This window comes from Leptosomus discolor, chromosome Z, assembly GCF_034619465.1.
Source record: "Leptosomus discolor isolate bLepDis1 chromosome Z, bLepDis1.hap2, whole genome shotgun sequence".
Classification (NCBI taxonomy): domain Eukaryota; kingdom Metazoa; phylum Chordata; class Aves; order Leptosomiformes; family Leptosomidae; genus Leptosomus; species Leptosomus discolor.
This window is the reverse complement of record NC_141419.1, coordinates 80,668,172-80,682,438: the sequence shown is the minus strand read 5'-3', so window position 1 is coordinate 80,682,438 and position 14,267 is coordinate 80,668,172. Positions and strand designations below refer to the sequence as shown.

General features: G+C 45.4%; 1 protein-coding gene across 1 annotated transcript; it reads left to right on the top strand.

Moving 5' to 3' along the window:
* The first annotated feature begins 1,257 nt into the window (after window positions 1-1,257).
* Window positions 1,258-13,426, top strand: DNAJC21 (DnaJ heat shock protein family (Hsp40) member C21). The gene is made up of 12 exons (XM_086479191.1): window positions 1,258-1,354; window positions 1,711-1,804; window positions 2,749-2,872; window positions 3,720-3,842; window positions 5,906-6,210; window positions 7,524-7,675; window positions 8,037-8,124; window positions 8,355-8,513; window positions 9,181-9,220; window positions 11,751-11,938; window positions 12,338-12,413; window positions 13,149-13,426. Exons 1-12 carry the CDS (start codon window positions 1,258-1,260, stop codon window positions 13,311-13,313), a joined length of 1,611 nt encoding a protein of 536 aa, XP_086335317.1. The 3' UTR covers window positions 13,314-13,426.
* Window positions 13,427-14,267: the final 841 nt, after the last annotated feature.

Sequence of the window (14,267 nt, the reverse complement as noted above, 5' to 3'; positions counted from 1 at the left end):
GAGACTGGTGAACACAGGCATTTGTTCAGTTCATCTAGTCTAATACATAGAGTCACAGAGTATTTTGAGTTGGAAGGGACCCATGAGGATTGAGTCCAACTCCCTGCTCCTTTCAGAGCTAGCTAACACTAACCATCTGACTAAAAGCATTGTCCAGATGTGCCTTGAGCTCCGACAGGCTCGGTGGTGTGACCACTTCCCTGGGGAGCCTGTTCCGGGTAGCAACCACTTTCTCAGTGAAGAACTTTTTCCTAATGTCCAACCTGAACTTCCCCTGATGCAGTTTCATTCCATCTCCTCGTGTCCTGCCACTTGTCACCAGAGAGGAGATCAGCACCTCTCCCTCCACTGTGCCCCGTGAGGAAGGTGTAGACCGCCATAAGGGCATCCCTCAGCCTTCTCCAAGCGGAACAAGCCAGGTGACCTCAGCTGCTCCCTGTAAGTCTTGCCCTTGAGGCCCTTCACCATCTTGGTCATCCTACTCTGGACACAGTCGATTAGTTCAATGTCCTTCTCACACCAAGGTGCTCAAAACTGCGCATAATGCTCGAGGTGGGACCGCACCACCGCAGTGCAGAGTGGGACAATCACCTCCCTCGACGGGCTGGCTGTGCTGGGCTCGATGCACCCCAGGACAGGTTGGCTGCCAGGGCACAATGCTGACTCACGTCCAACTTGCCATCAACCCGAACCCCCAGATCTCCTTGTCTAATCCAAAGTCCAGTTCACGCAGGGCCAACTGATACACATCTAACCTAGAGAAAAAGGTGGCTTGGGCCAAACCTGAAGGGCACAGGTATGCAAAAAAAAAAAAAAAAAAAAAAAAAAAGCTGACACGGATCACCGGGATCACGGATCACACGGGAGCTGCGCCCACGAGCTCCGGAGCATTCGCGGGAATTCCGCTCAAGGCACCTGGTTATTTGACACCGGCTGACGGTAAGACCGAGCTCCGGCAGCGCGGGGGGACACAGCAGCCCCCCGTGTCTCCCCTCAGCCGCCAGCCAGCCGGGGGACACGGCGCGGAGGCCGAGCGCGTGGGGCAGCGGCAGCGGCGGCCGCCTTCCCCGCTCCCCCGCCCCGGGCCTGCGCCCCGCGGGGCCCGCCCGCCTCCCGCCCCGCCCGCGTAGCTCCTCCCGGCGGGGGGCGGTGGCGGCGGCGGCCCGGGCTCCCGATGGCCCAGCCCCCGCCCGCTGCCCTGGCCGCGCCGCCAGCCGGCCGGCGCTTCTCACCACGCGGAGCGGCCGCCCCACCGCTATGAAGTGTCACTACGAGGTGCTGGGGGTGAAGCGCGACGCCGGCGAGGAGGATCTGAAGCGGGCGTATCGCCGGCTGGCGCTGCGCTGGCACCCGGGTACGGCCGCGGCGCCTGCCCTCCGCGAGCCCGGCCCGGCCGCAGGCCTGAGGAGGGGGCCCGGCCCGCCTCGGCCTCGCCTGGCCCCGCGGGCCCCCATCCGCAGGGGAAAGAAGCCCCTTTCCCTCGCAGGCGGCTGCAGCGGGCGCTCCGGCGGCGGTGGTGGTGCCGGCTGGGCCGAGCCGGGTCTGCCCCCCGCCGGGGGCCTGCGGGGAGCGGGGCCGGCAGCGGCGCCCGGGCAGCGCGGCGGTGCTTGTGGCGGCGCCCTCGGTAGCACCCGCGGCTTGGCGTGCCTGCCTCGGGGTTCTGAAGCGCTGTGGCCGGTGCTGCCGTCGTGCCATTAATTTGTCTTACAGATAAAAACCTAGAGAACGCGGAGGAAGCAGCAGAGCAGTTCAAGTTAATCCAGGCGGCGTACGACGTTCTCAGCGACCCCCAGGAGAGAGCCTGGTGAGCAGCGTTTATCTGGTAGCGGCCCGGGAAAGGCTTTTTAAATCCTGTCTCAGCCAGGACTTTGAGCGCGGGGCCTTGCTGCAAGTCGGCGTGGGCCTCTGGGGCAGGAGCAGCCACTTGGCGTCGTGCGTTGGGAGAGCCGTGCAGCCTCCCGGGGAGGCACAGCTGTGCACCCCCACCTTCCTCGCAGTGTTTCGGGAGGTGTTGGGGGTCTGGGAGCTGAGGAGTGCTCTGGGGACACGCCAGCGTTGGCCTCTCCTCTTCCTCCCAGACCAGGGGGCAGCTCACACCTCAGCATGGGTGTTCCTCTGTCACGGTCCTCCCTGCCTTAGGGGAAAGCGCCAGCACCACCACTCTGAGTGCACGCAGGCGTTTAGTGTGCTGTTGATTGCTGCGGATGGTAAGCCTTAGTGACAGACATAGCGTCATGTTTCTGTAGCAGTCCTAATTTGACATACGTGCACACATTTTTTTTTTTTTTTTTTGAGATTGCTGCTGTAGATGTTCAGTGTAGCTTGTTTTTCAAATGAGCTGAAGCATCTACCGGACCTGTACTAAGTTTGTCCTCCTTAAGTACTGTTTTTCAGTTTTTATATGCTAATATATTATTTGGGGTTTTTGTGTGTATGTGAGTATTGGATGATTTAAATAATGTCCTACCCATTTCTGAAAGCTTATTGAAGCATCTTGCTCGGATGTGTTTGCTAGCTGCCTGTTAAGAAATTGCTGCTATAGATATTGCAGATAAAGTAACAGTAAACTAAAGGTCAAAGAGAGAATATTTATTAAGCCTTTCTTTTTTTTCTCATATCCAAATATGAGACAAATTCCAGACACTGGGCTGAGCTATACACTGACGTGATAGGTGTACTGTGTTAGCTTACCTGCATTGGGGAACATGTGCTGTGTCTCACATCTTTGATACTGTGAATTTTTTCTAGGTACGATAATCACAGGGAGGCTCTGCTGAAAGGAGGAGTTGATGGAGACTATCAAGATGATAGTTTAGATCTGCTCCACTACTTCACCGTTAGCTGTTACTCTGGATATGGAGATGATGAAAGGGTAATGAATTAATTAATCTTTAATGCGTCAATTTACGTTTAATGAGAAGCGTTGGCATTTGCTATGTGTTGAAAAGCTACGTGTGGAATTGTTGAGCACGGATAGTAATAATTCTTACATGAATCTTTTGAAGACAAAACTTATGCTGGATTAGTTCCTGCTTATTGTCCAACAATTACTTAGTCCTGATTTCCAACTATACCGTACAACTACAGAGTGTCTGTGTATTATTTATTTATGTTATGTTGTGAAGCATTCCAGTGCTTTGCAATACCATCTGCTTACTCAGAGGTAACTTTAACAAGCTAGAATGCTTCAAACTAAAAAATCACAGTTCTTGGAGAAAATGTGCTGCCTGTATTTGAATTCAGTCTTGGATTTTAAGATACTCATAACTTAAAAAGCTCCAGGTGGTTAGAAAAACCTATGCCAGAGAAAAATCCTTGTCTGTCTTTGTGTTACTATAGTAGGAGTTAGTAACATTTTAATTTAAAAAGAGATAGGATACTTAATAATGAATTTTATATATGGAACTTCTTCAAAACTTGATCCTACATAGCCAGAAAGTTATCAACATCTCCAGCATGCTGAAACTTTTGTTGTTGTTTAGATTTTAATACAGGTGCCTGATGGGTGAGAGAGACAGAGGCTACATGAAGGAATGCGAGAGAACGGGAACTTTGTTAAACAGAGGGGTCTTGCTATCTAGAGCAAGTGCTTACAAGGCCTTTACCCTGATTTTGAGTTGCTGTTGCAGAATTGTAATATTTCTCTGAAATACACTACTGTAGCTGAGCATTTGTACATTGACTATTGAGCCATGCAAAAAACAATTTTTTTATTGCAGGGATTCTTTACAGTCTATCGTCAAGTTTTTGAAAACATTGCAAAAGAAGAGATGGAATATATGACACAGGAAGATATTGAGGAATTCCCTATGTTTGGGTGTTCCCAAAGTGACTATGATACGGTAAGATCAATTGTAAATCTGAACTGAAAGTAACACAGTTAAGATACTGCTTTGTCCCACACTGAAATCAAAGGAAAGGCTCCTGCTGATCTCTGAGGTGAATACAAAACCATGTATTTATTGTTTTTTCTAGTACTGTAGACCATTACTATAAAGGAAGTGCTTGTGTTCTGATTCATAATATTTAGGTTAATTAAAATTGGTATTTCCTGTTGGGCAATATTATTGCCCAGGCTTTTAGGGTAGGTTGTCAGAGAAACACGTCACAGGGCTAACCATCAATTATGCCAGTGAAACTTAGATGTAGTGCAAGGCCTGTAGAACAAAAGAACGGATGGAGTGCCCACTTCTCTACTCAGTGGGAGTATTGTGGGAAAAGGGTTTTAGAAGGGAGATACAAAAACTCTGCAGAGGCTTCAAAACCTGTGATGTGAATGATCTCAGTTCAGTCTACTGACATATTTCACAAGGAGCTTGAGAGACACCTCAGTCGATGCCAGGGAGCCAGGAAAGGTATTTGTAAGTCTGTGACTTCGCAAGACTTGTAGGTCAATTAGATGCAGAAACAAGTGATCAGCTCCAATTATAAGTAGTAGGCAAAACAAAATCCAGCTGCGAGTTCAGCAGGAGCTGCTGTACAGTCTTCTGGAGAATGTCAGAGATGTGCCTGTATTTCAGGTAGCTGCTGAGGAGGAGGAAAGCCGCAGCTCATGCAGCTGGTGAAGGGGAGTACTCTCCCTGTCATCAGTTGATGGGTACTCATCCTTTTCCACAGAAGAAAGCCCATTCTGAAGCAGGAATCTGAGACAGGGAGTCTAATCTCACTTAGGTTATTGGATTAAATGTGAATATTTCTTAGTTACTGTAGAGCTAGGTTTTTGTGATAGCAGAGAAAATTGTAGTGACTTACCTGCTAGAGACCACAGCCACAAATCTTTGCATGTAGATAGGCTGTTAAAAATTAGTGTTGAGGTGTTGATAGTTGTAGTCCATGTGAATACCAATGGCAGAAGGAGGAGAACAGGAGATACTAGATGAGGAGATACTGAACTGTTAGGTTAAGTACTTTGTGTGGTATTCCAAAATACAAATAAACAGTAGTGCACGTAGGAGTAAGTAGTAAAAAGGCAGGTTAATGGGGCAAGTAATACAAGGAGTTTAGGCACAGTTTCTTTCCTGAATATACAAAATGCAAATGTTAGTAATTATTTGGAGAGGAATAGAGAACAAAACAAAAGAAAATATTACTATGCCATCTTATTAATTCAACATTTACTCATGAATAGTAAAAGGAGAGAGAATAAGGAAAAATCATCTACTGTTTCTTTTAATGTGAGAGGTAGAGGACATCATTTTAACCTGCAGTCATATGATTTGCTAACAAAACAGGGCTAAGTGCATCTTCACACACAGCCCCTTGTTAAACTAAGTCACAGCTCCATGCTGTTGTATATGCCAACAATTTACCTGGTTTAATAAAAGAAACATTAAACAAATTCATGACAGAAAAATCCATCAAGGGTTATTAATTTCTGTCTTGCCCTGGAAGCAGAGAGAGTATACAGAGAAGAAGTAGCATTATGTACATGTGCTTGTTTTATTGCTCTTTTTGTGCCGGTCATTGGCTGCTGTTGGCAATGTATGGCTGACCTTTGGTGTAATTTAGTGTGGTGGTTTTTAGGCAATAACGTGCAGATATCCCTGCTTGCAGACAGCATATCTGATTCTGATTGTGCTTTTCAGTTTGACAGGGAAAGTACAGCACACCTAAATAACTGGGCATTAGTGTCAGCATGATCCAATCCTGCAAGGGATTATTTTTCAGAAGTTGCATTTTGGAACAGTTCAGACAAGGTTGTTGATGTGGCCTGGTTTGAAAATTTAAGTATGGTATTAGAGGTTTCTCTCAAACTTCTTGTGATTTTTTTCATACTCTGAGGGAAAACCATGGCCTGTTTAAAGACACAAAACAGCTACAAAAGTCCTCAATTATTTGGTGTGGTTTTTGACCCCCACTCTAAACAAGTGACTTGTTTAATTTTTTTTTTTTTTTTTTCTTACAGGTAGTCCACCCTTTCTATGCATATTGGCAGAGTTTCTGTACTCAGAAAAACTTTGCTTGGAAGGAAGAATATGATACACGAAAAGCCTCAAACCGGTGGGAGAAACGAGCTATGGAAAAGGAGAACAAGAAAACAAGAGATAAAGCAAGGAAAGAGAGGAATGAACTCATCCGTCAGCTCGTAGCCTTTATTCGTAAAAGGGATAAGAGAGTACAGGCTCACAGAAAACTTGTAGAAGAACAAAATGCAGAAAAAACTAGGAAAGCAGAGGAGTTTCGGAGGCAGCAGAAGCTGAAACAAGCCAAGTATGTACATGTGGACCAAATATTTTCTTTTAAACTTGGAGAAACTGTCCATGAGGATACGAAATATAGAGTTAGATTCTGACAGTAGCTCCACTTGCTCTTTTAAACATCCTTGGAAATTTTATCTATTAGTTTTGGTCTCAAGGCTGAGCTTTTTAAAACTTGAGTGTCTCTGCATTGTACTGACGTGTAGAGATGTAAGGTAACCGAGGATAGTTATCTGTGTGCTGCAGGTAACCGGCTGTAGTACCACAGAATTCAGTGTGCTTTTACTTACCTGGGGAAGTAAGATTTAATGGTTATCATCGTGGCTTTAAAGAAACCAGAAAGTTTGGTTTGGAATGAGGGAGAATAGGACTATGACAACCTGGGCTTAGATCAGCTTCATCTGCCTTGGTACTGTACCCGCCAAAAAGGAAGCGGGAAAAACGAACTTAGTTTTACTTTTCCTTGTAACACTTCAGAGAGGACCCCTTCATTGGACCAAATGCCTTTTTGTTTTTTTGGTTTTTTTTTTTTTTATGCTTTTATTGTTCCCAAAATTAAGTAGAAGGAAGAGGTGATCGCCCTAGTGTAAGCACAATTTGTTCTTCCAACTGGAAGAGCTTTTTGCCTGCAAATGGGAGGAAGGAGCTTAAATTCTTAGTAGGGGTGCACTTGCCAAATAATTGCGTAATGATTAAAATGATATAATGATAATAGATATGGCATGTATTATGTACAATTAACCTGTTTATATATTTTATTTTTTTTCTAAAGGGAGAATGAAGCGGACTTAATGCATTTACTGACAAATGGCTTGATAATTCTGAGTCCAGGAGCGAGCTGGAGCAAAATTCAGCCGTAGTGTGGTACACTGATTGATAACTTGGGCCACGCTTAGATTTGGCCAACTGAGCTGGTACGCTCCCACAGCACAGAGTCAACGAGCAACGTGCTGGTGGCTTTTGTGGTCCTGTACTGTTTGTGGGTTTGGATCTTGCAGCAGGTAAAAGCAGCTGTGCTGTTAAGGATTGAGCTGACTTTCCCGCTGTCGGCTTGATATTGACCACGCTGCGTAGCGTTTCCTGCCTGAAATTCAGGCAGGACCCGCCTGCGTTAATACCTCTTTACTTGCAGCGTAGATGTGCCCGTTCACATCACAGGTTAACTGCTCAGATTTCCAGGCCCTACAAACATTTATTTGCTCCATCGTAATGTGCTCAGGACTTTCCTCCTAAAATAGCAGAGACAAACAAGTGCTGTTTTAAATAATGTTTCTGTAATTCCCGTCTCGTGGACGCAATGTAGAAGTTACCGTATTCTGCGTACAGGCTGGCTGAGCAGTATAAAGAGCAGAGCTGGATAACTATGTCCGACCTGGAGAGAGAGTTGCAACAGATGGAGGCACAATATGAAAGGGAATTTGGAGACGGATCAGGTGATAAAGATGAATTAGAAGAAGAGGCGACCCAACTCACGGAAGGTACGGGGTGCGGGGGAGTGATCCGCGTTGAGTTGTTGCAGCCTGAGTATCGGCTCGCTGCACTTAAAGCCCCAGATTCACAGTTCTGAGTGTCGTGCAGCTCTCCGCCTCCAGCTGTAGGGTGCTAGGCTGGAGTCTGGCCCTCTCTGGTGTTTTCCGTTGCACATGAGAAGATACCAAGCTACAGCTGTTAATTTATTCTAACGTATGATTTCGTGAGATGGTCTTGATCCGTCTGTGTGTCAGTAAGAATAAAGAAGTTGAACGTCGGTGTTGTGACTACTTGCTGGGGCTTTAAGAGCAGCTTGCTCAGAGATTGCTCGTCTGACTTTGTCTCTCTGATCCCCACTGATCTCTTCAGACAAACTGAATGCTGAGACTGAAGAAGCTGAATTTGTTGATGATCTGTACTGCCCCGCTTGTGACAAAGTCTTAAAAACTGAGAAAGCGTAAGTGCTTGTGGCTGGGATTTGGGGGTGGGGGTGTTGGATTTTAACTTTTTAAAAGAAGTGTTTTAACTTCCCATAATGGTCAGCGTCATCCTTCCAGTAGAGACGTTGTCAGGGCAGAATTTGCCATACTTGGTGGTGATGGATAATGGGCCCGTTATTAATTTAGACGTAAATATAACAGCGTTTGCTCAGAGCTACATGCAGTAACGATCTGCTGGTCTTCACAGCATGAAGAATCACGAAAAATCAAAGAAGCATCGAGAGATGGTAGCACTGTTACGACAGCAACTGGAAGAAGAAGAAGGGAAATTTCCTGTGTCTTTGGATGATGCAGACGGAATACATATCAAAGAGGAGGAAGAAACAGAAGACATGCCCAAGCAGAAGTACTTTAAATTGGTTTTAATTTTACCCTGACTAATGATTTAATAAGTGTTGGGAGGCTGTCAGAGGGAACGTCTGATGATTTGTAGTTGCGTTGGAACCCCCAGTATTGTGCAATCTAAGATATTTCTTAACGTCAGAGTTCCAGTAAAATACAGACATTAGTTTGACTCGGTTCAATGTGGTAGGGTAGTAGTCTTCTATTTTCCCTGCTTCTTAGAGTTACATGTTGAGGAAAAGCAGCGATGGTTATATTTCGAACAGGGGAACTTGCGCAGGGTCAGGGTTTATTGGTTTGGTGCTTCTGTGGTACTTCTTGTTGGTTGGGTGCTGGCATACGTAGAAAAGGGGTGCGCTTAAAGTCAGAATTGATGAAGTAAGATGCACAACTTCATTTTTTGAACGGCCAAAGCAGAGTACCGACGTATCTCATTAGCATCTTCAAGCTCAGCAGAATAAATGTTTTACTAAGTGCAATGAGCAGCTTAAGAGAACTGTTGTTTTCATTTCAGGCATGAGTAATTTTCTATTTGCAGCTGCCTTCCCCCTAATAATCGCCTTAAGAGGATAAGCAAAAATGTAACTTGGTACCTTTTTAGAAATTGTACTCATTTGTTTTTTGTTTCTCTTTGCTTGAAAAAAGATAATTTTAAATTCTTGTCTTTACAGACTCTCGAAGAAGCAGAGGAAGAAACAGAAAACAATGATGGTGTGTAGTCATATAATGATCTGCAGGGAACTTTACAACCCTGTTTTGTGATCTCCTAACTTAACTTTTTTTGGTCCTGAAAAATAAGAGAGAACTTGCAGCTCTACAGAACTTGAAGACTGTTTTAAGATGCTTTTAATTCTTCTTTGACTGGAAACTAATTCTTCTAACACCTATCATGATAATATTTTATGATGATAATCTCATAGACTTCGCTTTGTTCTGTTTGCGCAGAGCCTAATAAATGTGGTGCTGGCTCTAAAAGGGCTACCGTCTGAAGTGTAAGGAAGACAGATGGAAACGGGCGGGTAGGCTGAATGCAAGGAGTTGATCAGAAAGATCAGCAATGGCCTTAGTGCATTAGTAGCTCAGTTGTTTGGTGGTTGTTTTCTGCTTTGGTTGGTAGAGTTGGTAACGTGTGTTGTTTGATAATCTCTAACTTAAGGGAAAAAAAGAAAACTGGTCGTACATTATCGGCATCCTGCCATCACAGTAGTTGGAATGAATGCATCCGTTCCACCTTTCACCTGAGCTGTAAACACGAGTAACACCAATCTGTTGTACTCCAGGATCCGAGTCTGTGTGTGATACGACAGATCCGTGCTGAGAGCAGCAGGGTGAAATTCAGGAACTGCAAGCTGTTTCAGGCTTGAGTGGCGGCAGTGCCATAGTGAGCAAACTCTTTTGTCTGCCTGCCTCAAGCTTGAGCCTTTTCAAGTCTTACCTCTTCTCTACTTACTACCTCAATACTAGCCTTGGTCCCGGTGAGGTATCTGTTCCAGGCCCTGCCTCTTCCGTCCTTGCCCGAGAGGGTCGTCTGTCTTCTTCCCCCAGCCTAACCCTTCTAGTCTCTTATTATGTGTTCATCTTCTGCCACACCGTCATTATCTCTCATCCTCAAGAAACTTCCCTTAGACTTTCAAGGAACTGAGTTTTTTCTTGCTTCACTTTGGCTGGTATTGCAGAGTCCAAGTCAGTATCGTCTGGACGGTGTTGTTTCATGCAGGCCGTCAGGCTCCTGTTCAACTCTTGCCACCTCCGTTTGAAAGCGGAAGGCCTTGTTCTCAGTGTATGGGTTGCATACAGGCGATGTGTCTCTCTTCCTTCAGTTTGGTCACAAGGTCTTCTGTAGCCCAGACAGTAGGTGCCACTCTTGTGTAGCATGAGCTGGAATCTTGTGGAGAGAGGTTCTTCTGCAAACATAACCTGCATCCTCTACCAAGCTGTATGGAGTGCAGGGAATCGCCACGATTTTTGTTTTTTTCCTGAAGGTAGAGAGATCAGCCAGGCTTTTCAGGTGGCTGGGACTCTGTGAAAGATATTAGAGGTGATAGAGTTGCCTCAATGTAGTGCTGGGTCAAGTTCATTATCCTGCTTTTGGGAGCTGAGCTGCTTTGCTTCAGACATGCTTAGGGGTTGATCTTTTGCCAAACAGAACGTATTGAGATGTTCTGGTTTCGCCTGGGAGAGAGTTCCGTTTCTTCCTTTTACCTGGTACAGCGCTGTGTTTTGGATTTAGTGTGAGAACAACGCCGACAGCACACTGGTGTTTCAGTTGTTGCTAAGCAGGGCTTATCCTAAGGCGAGGACTTTTCAGTTTCCCGTGCTCTGCCAGCGAGGAGGTGCACGAGAAGCTGGGAGGGAGCGTGGCCGGGACAGCTGACCCGAACGAGCCAAAGGGATGTACTGTACCGTAGGACGTCGTGCCCAGTGTATAAACTGGGGGAGCTGGCTGGAGGGGCCCATCGCTGCTTGGGCATCGGTCGGTGGGTGGCGAGCACTTGCATTGTGCATCACTTGTCTTTTCTTGGGTTTTATTTCTCTCTCTTTTTTTTTTTTTTTTTTGCATTGTATTCCTTTTCATTACTCTTATTTTATTGGAGTTATTAAGCTGTTCTTATCTCAATCAACAAGTTACAAATTTTCTTTTTCAATTCTCCCCATCCCATTGGGAGTGGGGAGGAGTGAGCGTGCAGCTGCATGGTGCTTAGTTGCTGGCTGAGGTTAAACCACAACATGACCCTACTCTGTCTTCTGGTACATGGAAAAGGCTGCAGTGTTTGTAATGGTAGGGAGGGAAAATACAGCGGGTCTGTCTAGCTTTCGTCAGCTCGGTTATTTTTGGCTGAAGTGTCCTGATGCGGGTGCCTGTCACAGAAAACTTCCGTCCAAATAATTAACATTTTGCAATGTTACAAGGAAAGCCACTATGTTATAATGTGAAATGGTAGCCAGAAGAGAATGAGTCCTGTGTGTAATTAAAGCTACTTTCGTTCTCCTCTTCGGTAGTTTTAGAGGCTGTTTTATTGGTGTTTCTTTCCTGCATCGTAGGTGGCTTCATCTTTCAAAACAGGAGAACTAGGGTTTTACCTGTTACAATCTCACTGAAAAAACACACCGTAAAATTAAGGGGGTCCATGGCTTCCCGTTCTCCCCACCCACCCATGTTTGACGTAAATGAGGGTAATACTGTAAACGGAATCACTAATAAACTTAAAATAGTTCACTTGCAATTCTTCTGTTTGGACAGGCTTACGAGGACTCATTTGATAAAAATGCTGATGAAGAAACAGCTGAACAAAAGCAGGTGCCTGGCATGGACAGGGACAGTGGCTCAGCAGAGGAGTTGGTAAACGATGGCCCAGGATGTGCGGTGCCAGAGGGTGCGAGTGCGACAGATGTCGGCCGAGTGAATGAAGCAACAAGTGAAGCAAAAAGGTGCGCTGACCTGCAATAATGTAGTCACCGTGTCATCCTGTGTCACGTCTGATACTGTCATGCAAGTCTAGATTTACACAGCGACGTGAACTCGGGGCTACTCCACTAAATCAGAGTTCAAGAAATATGATGCTAAGCAAGGAGCGTTAGGATCTACTTTGGAAATGGTGTTTGACTGTAGGTCCCTGCCGCCTCAGCCGATTCATCTAGCTGAATCGAGAGACGAAGAATTAATCGTGTATATTTAATTGCTTTAGTTTTTGCTGGAAGCACTTGCATGGTGTTGCGTGAGGGAAGAGCAGGGGAAAGCAGCGGGGCTATTGATGACTCAAAACCATCAGAAGGTCTTAAATGTTGAATGTTGCTGTGCACTGATCTTGGTGTCTCTTTGTCTATCAGCAGTACTAAGCCTAAAGGGAAAAGAGCCAAGGATGCAAAAAAGTCTGCTAAGGCATCTTCAGAGCACCTGACAACGGTAGGTCAAATTACTGACGCTATTTAAAAGCTGGTGGTCGTATTACTACAAACAAGGTTGGTTGGCTGATGACTTCCAGTCCACCAACTCTGTTCAGTTTTTTCCCGTTTTTTTTTTCTTAGTCATACAGGTATTTCTATCCCTGTGATTTTATTAGAAGCTAGGAGACTGGAACAGCAGCTTGTGTCCTCGCAGAGAAGAGCAGGACTGCATTTCAGTTCTGAGAGAGTTACTCAAGCTCTGTGTCCAGGGCAGTTCAAACCAAATAAACTAAACGACCGAAGACAAGAGCTGTTGTCATCAGAGAGGTGACAGGCAGAACCATTTGCATCTTTCCCAACAGGGATGCTCCCCAGAAAGAGCACAATCTTGTAATAACTACAGCTAAGACATACTAAGTTCACTAAATCTCAGAGCCCCCAGCGTTGTATGTACAGTCAGGTGAGATCAAGAGTATTTTTTTATCTTGAATTAGATTTGCAGGGCTTCCGTTCTTGTTCTTGGTTCCACTTAGTACTCTGAAATTTCCAGAAGTAATACTTGTGATTTTTTTATTTTTTTAAAAAAATATGTATGTATTTAGTTGTTAATCTGTAATGGAATACCTGTGATAGAAACAAACGGCTTATTGGCACTTCATTGTCGAAGGGAATGGTTGATGTATGTCAAATGGGTGTATGGCACTTATTACAGATTCCATACAAACGTGAAGCGTTTTTTTTCCCCTCATTGTAGAGTGAAGTTCCCATCCAGTGCGTAACCTGCAACTGTGCATTTCCATCCCGAAATAAACTGTTTGAACACCTAAAAGCCACAGGACATGCAAAAGCAACACAAGCACCAGCTGTAAGTCAAGCTGTAAACACCAGAAACAAAAAAGAAAAACGTAAAAGCAGATAGAACTGTGTTACAGTGACAGTCTTCAGAATCGAACGTGACAACTCTCCCAGAACTGGAAGGTGCACATTGCCTGTGTTCAGAGTGAAACAGAGATAAAAAGTAGTATTTTCACACTCCTCTTGTGAAGGACCCTGTGCTTGCTTTTGGTTTTTTCAGCCTTTCTTTTGTGACTGGGTTTGACCTGCCATCTCAGCAGCTTTCACATTGCGGGTGGGGAAACAGTAATTCAGAGATGCCTTGCTGTGGTGGTTTGACCCTGGGTAGGTGTCAGGTGCCCGTGCCCACCAAACTTGGGTCCCATCTGCCAAGATGAGTGTTCAGGACAGGAGCAGCAGGATGTTCGATTGTTGGGCACCAGCGCCAGCTTGGTTTGGGTCGTCATTGCACTCGTCTGGTTCCTTGCGAAACTCTCTCTTCGTCAGTTCAGGTCGCTCCTGCTACGTTACTTCCTACAACGGACAACTTACTTTTCGGCAGAGGTTAAGTCTCCTTGAGGCACGCATCGGGTCTCCCCATCCTTCCGCGTTCCCCACCAAGTGCACCCAGGGCCTTGAGCAAAGACAACCCCACGAATGTTCTAATGAAGAACGATATGGGAATTGGTATTGCATATGGTTAAAGGTATAATCTACCTGAACTTGAGCAGAACTTAAAAAAAAAAAAAAAGGGCGTGGTGACAAACACCTGATTGCGGAGTGTAAGTGGATTTTACATGGGAATTGTCAATGCAGTTGGCCAAGGCAGCGCTCAGCAAGGGCTGCAGTATGTTCTTCAGGAAGCCCCTAGAGTGAAATTTTCCAGAAGCACTGGTCTTGCATTAACTAAGTTCCTCTAACGTTTCAACTCATGACACAAAATGGCAGAATACCCTCCTTCCCCCACAAGCGGACACGGTGGAGGAATTAGTCAAATGTTAAAATTTGAATGTACAGTTCTTGCTGACTGTCCATTTTT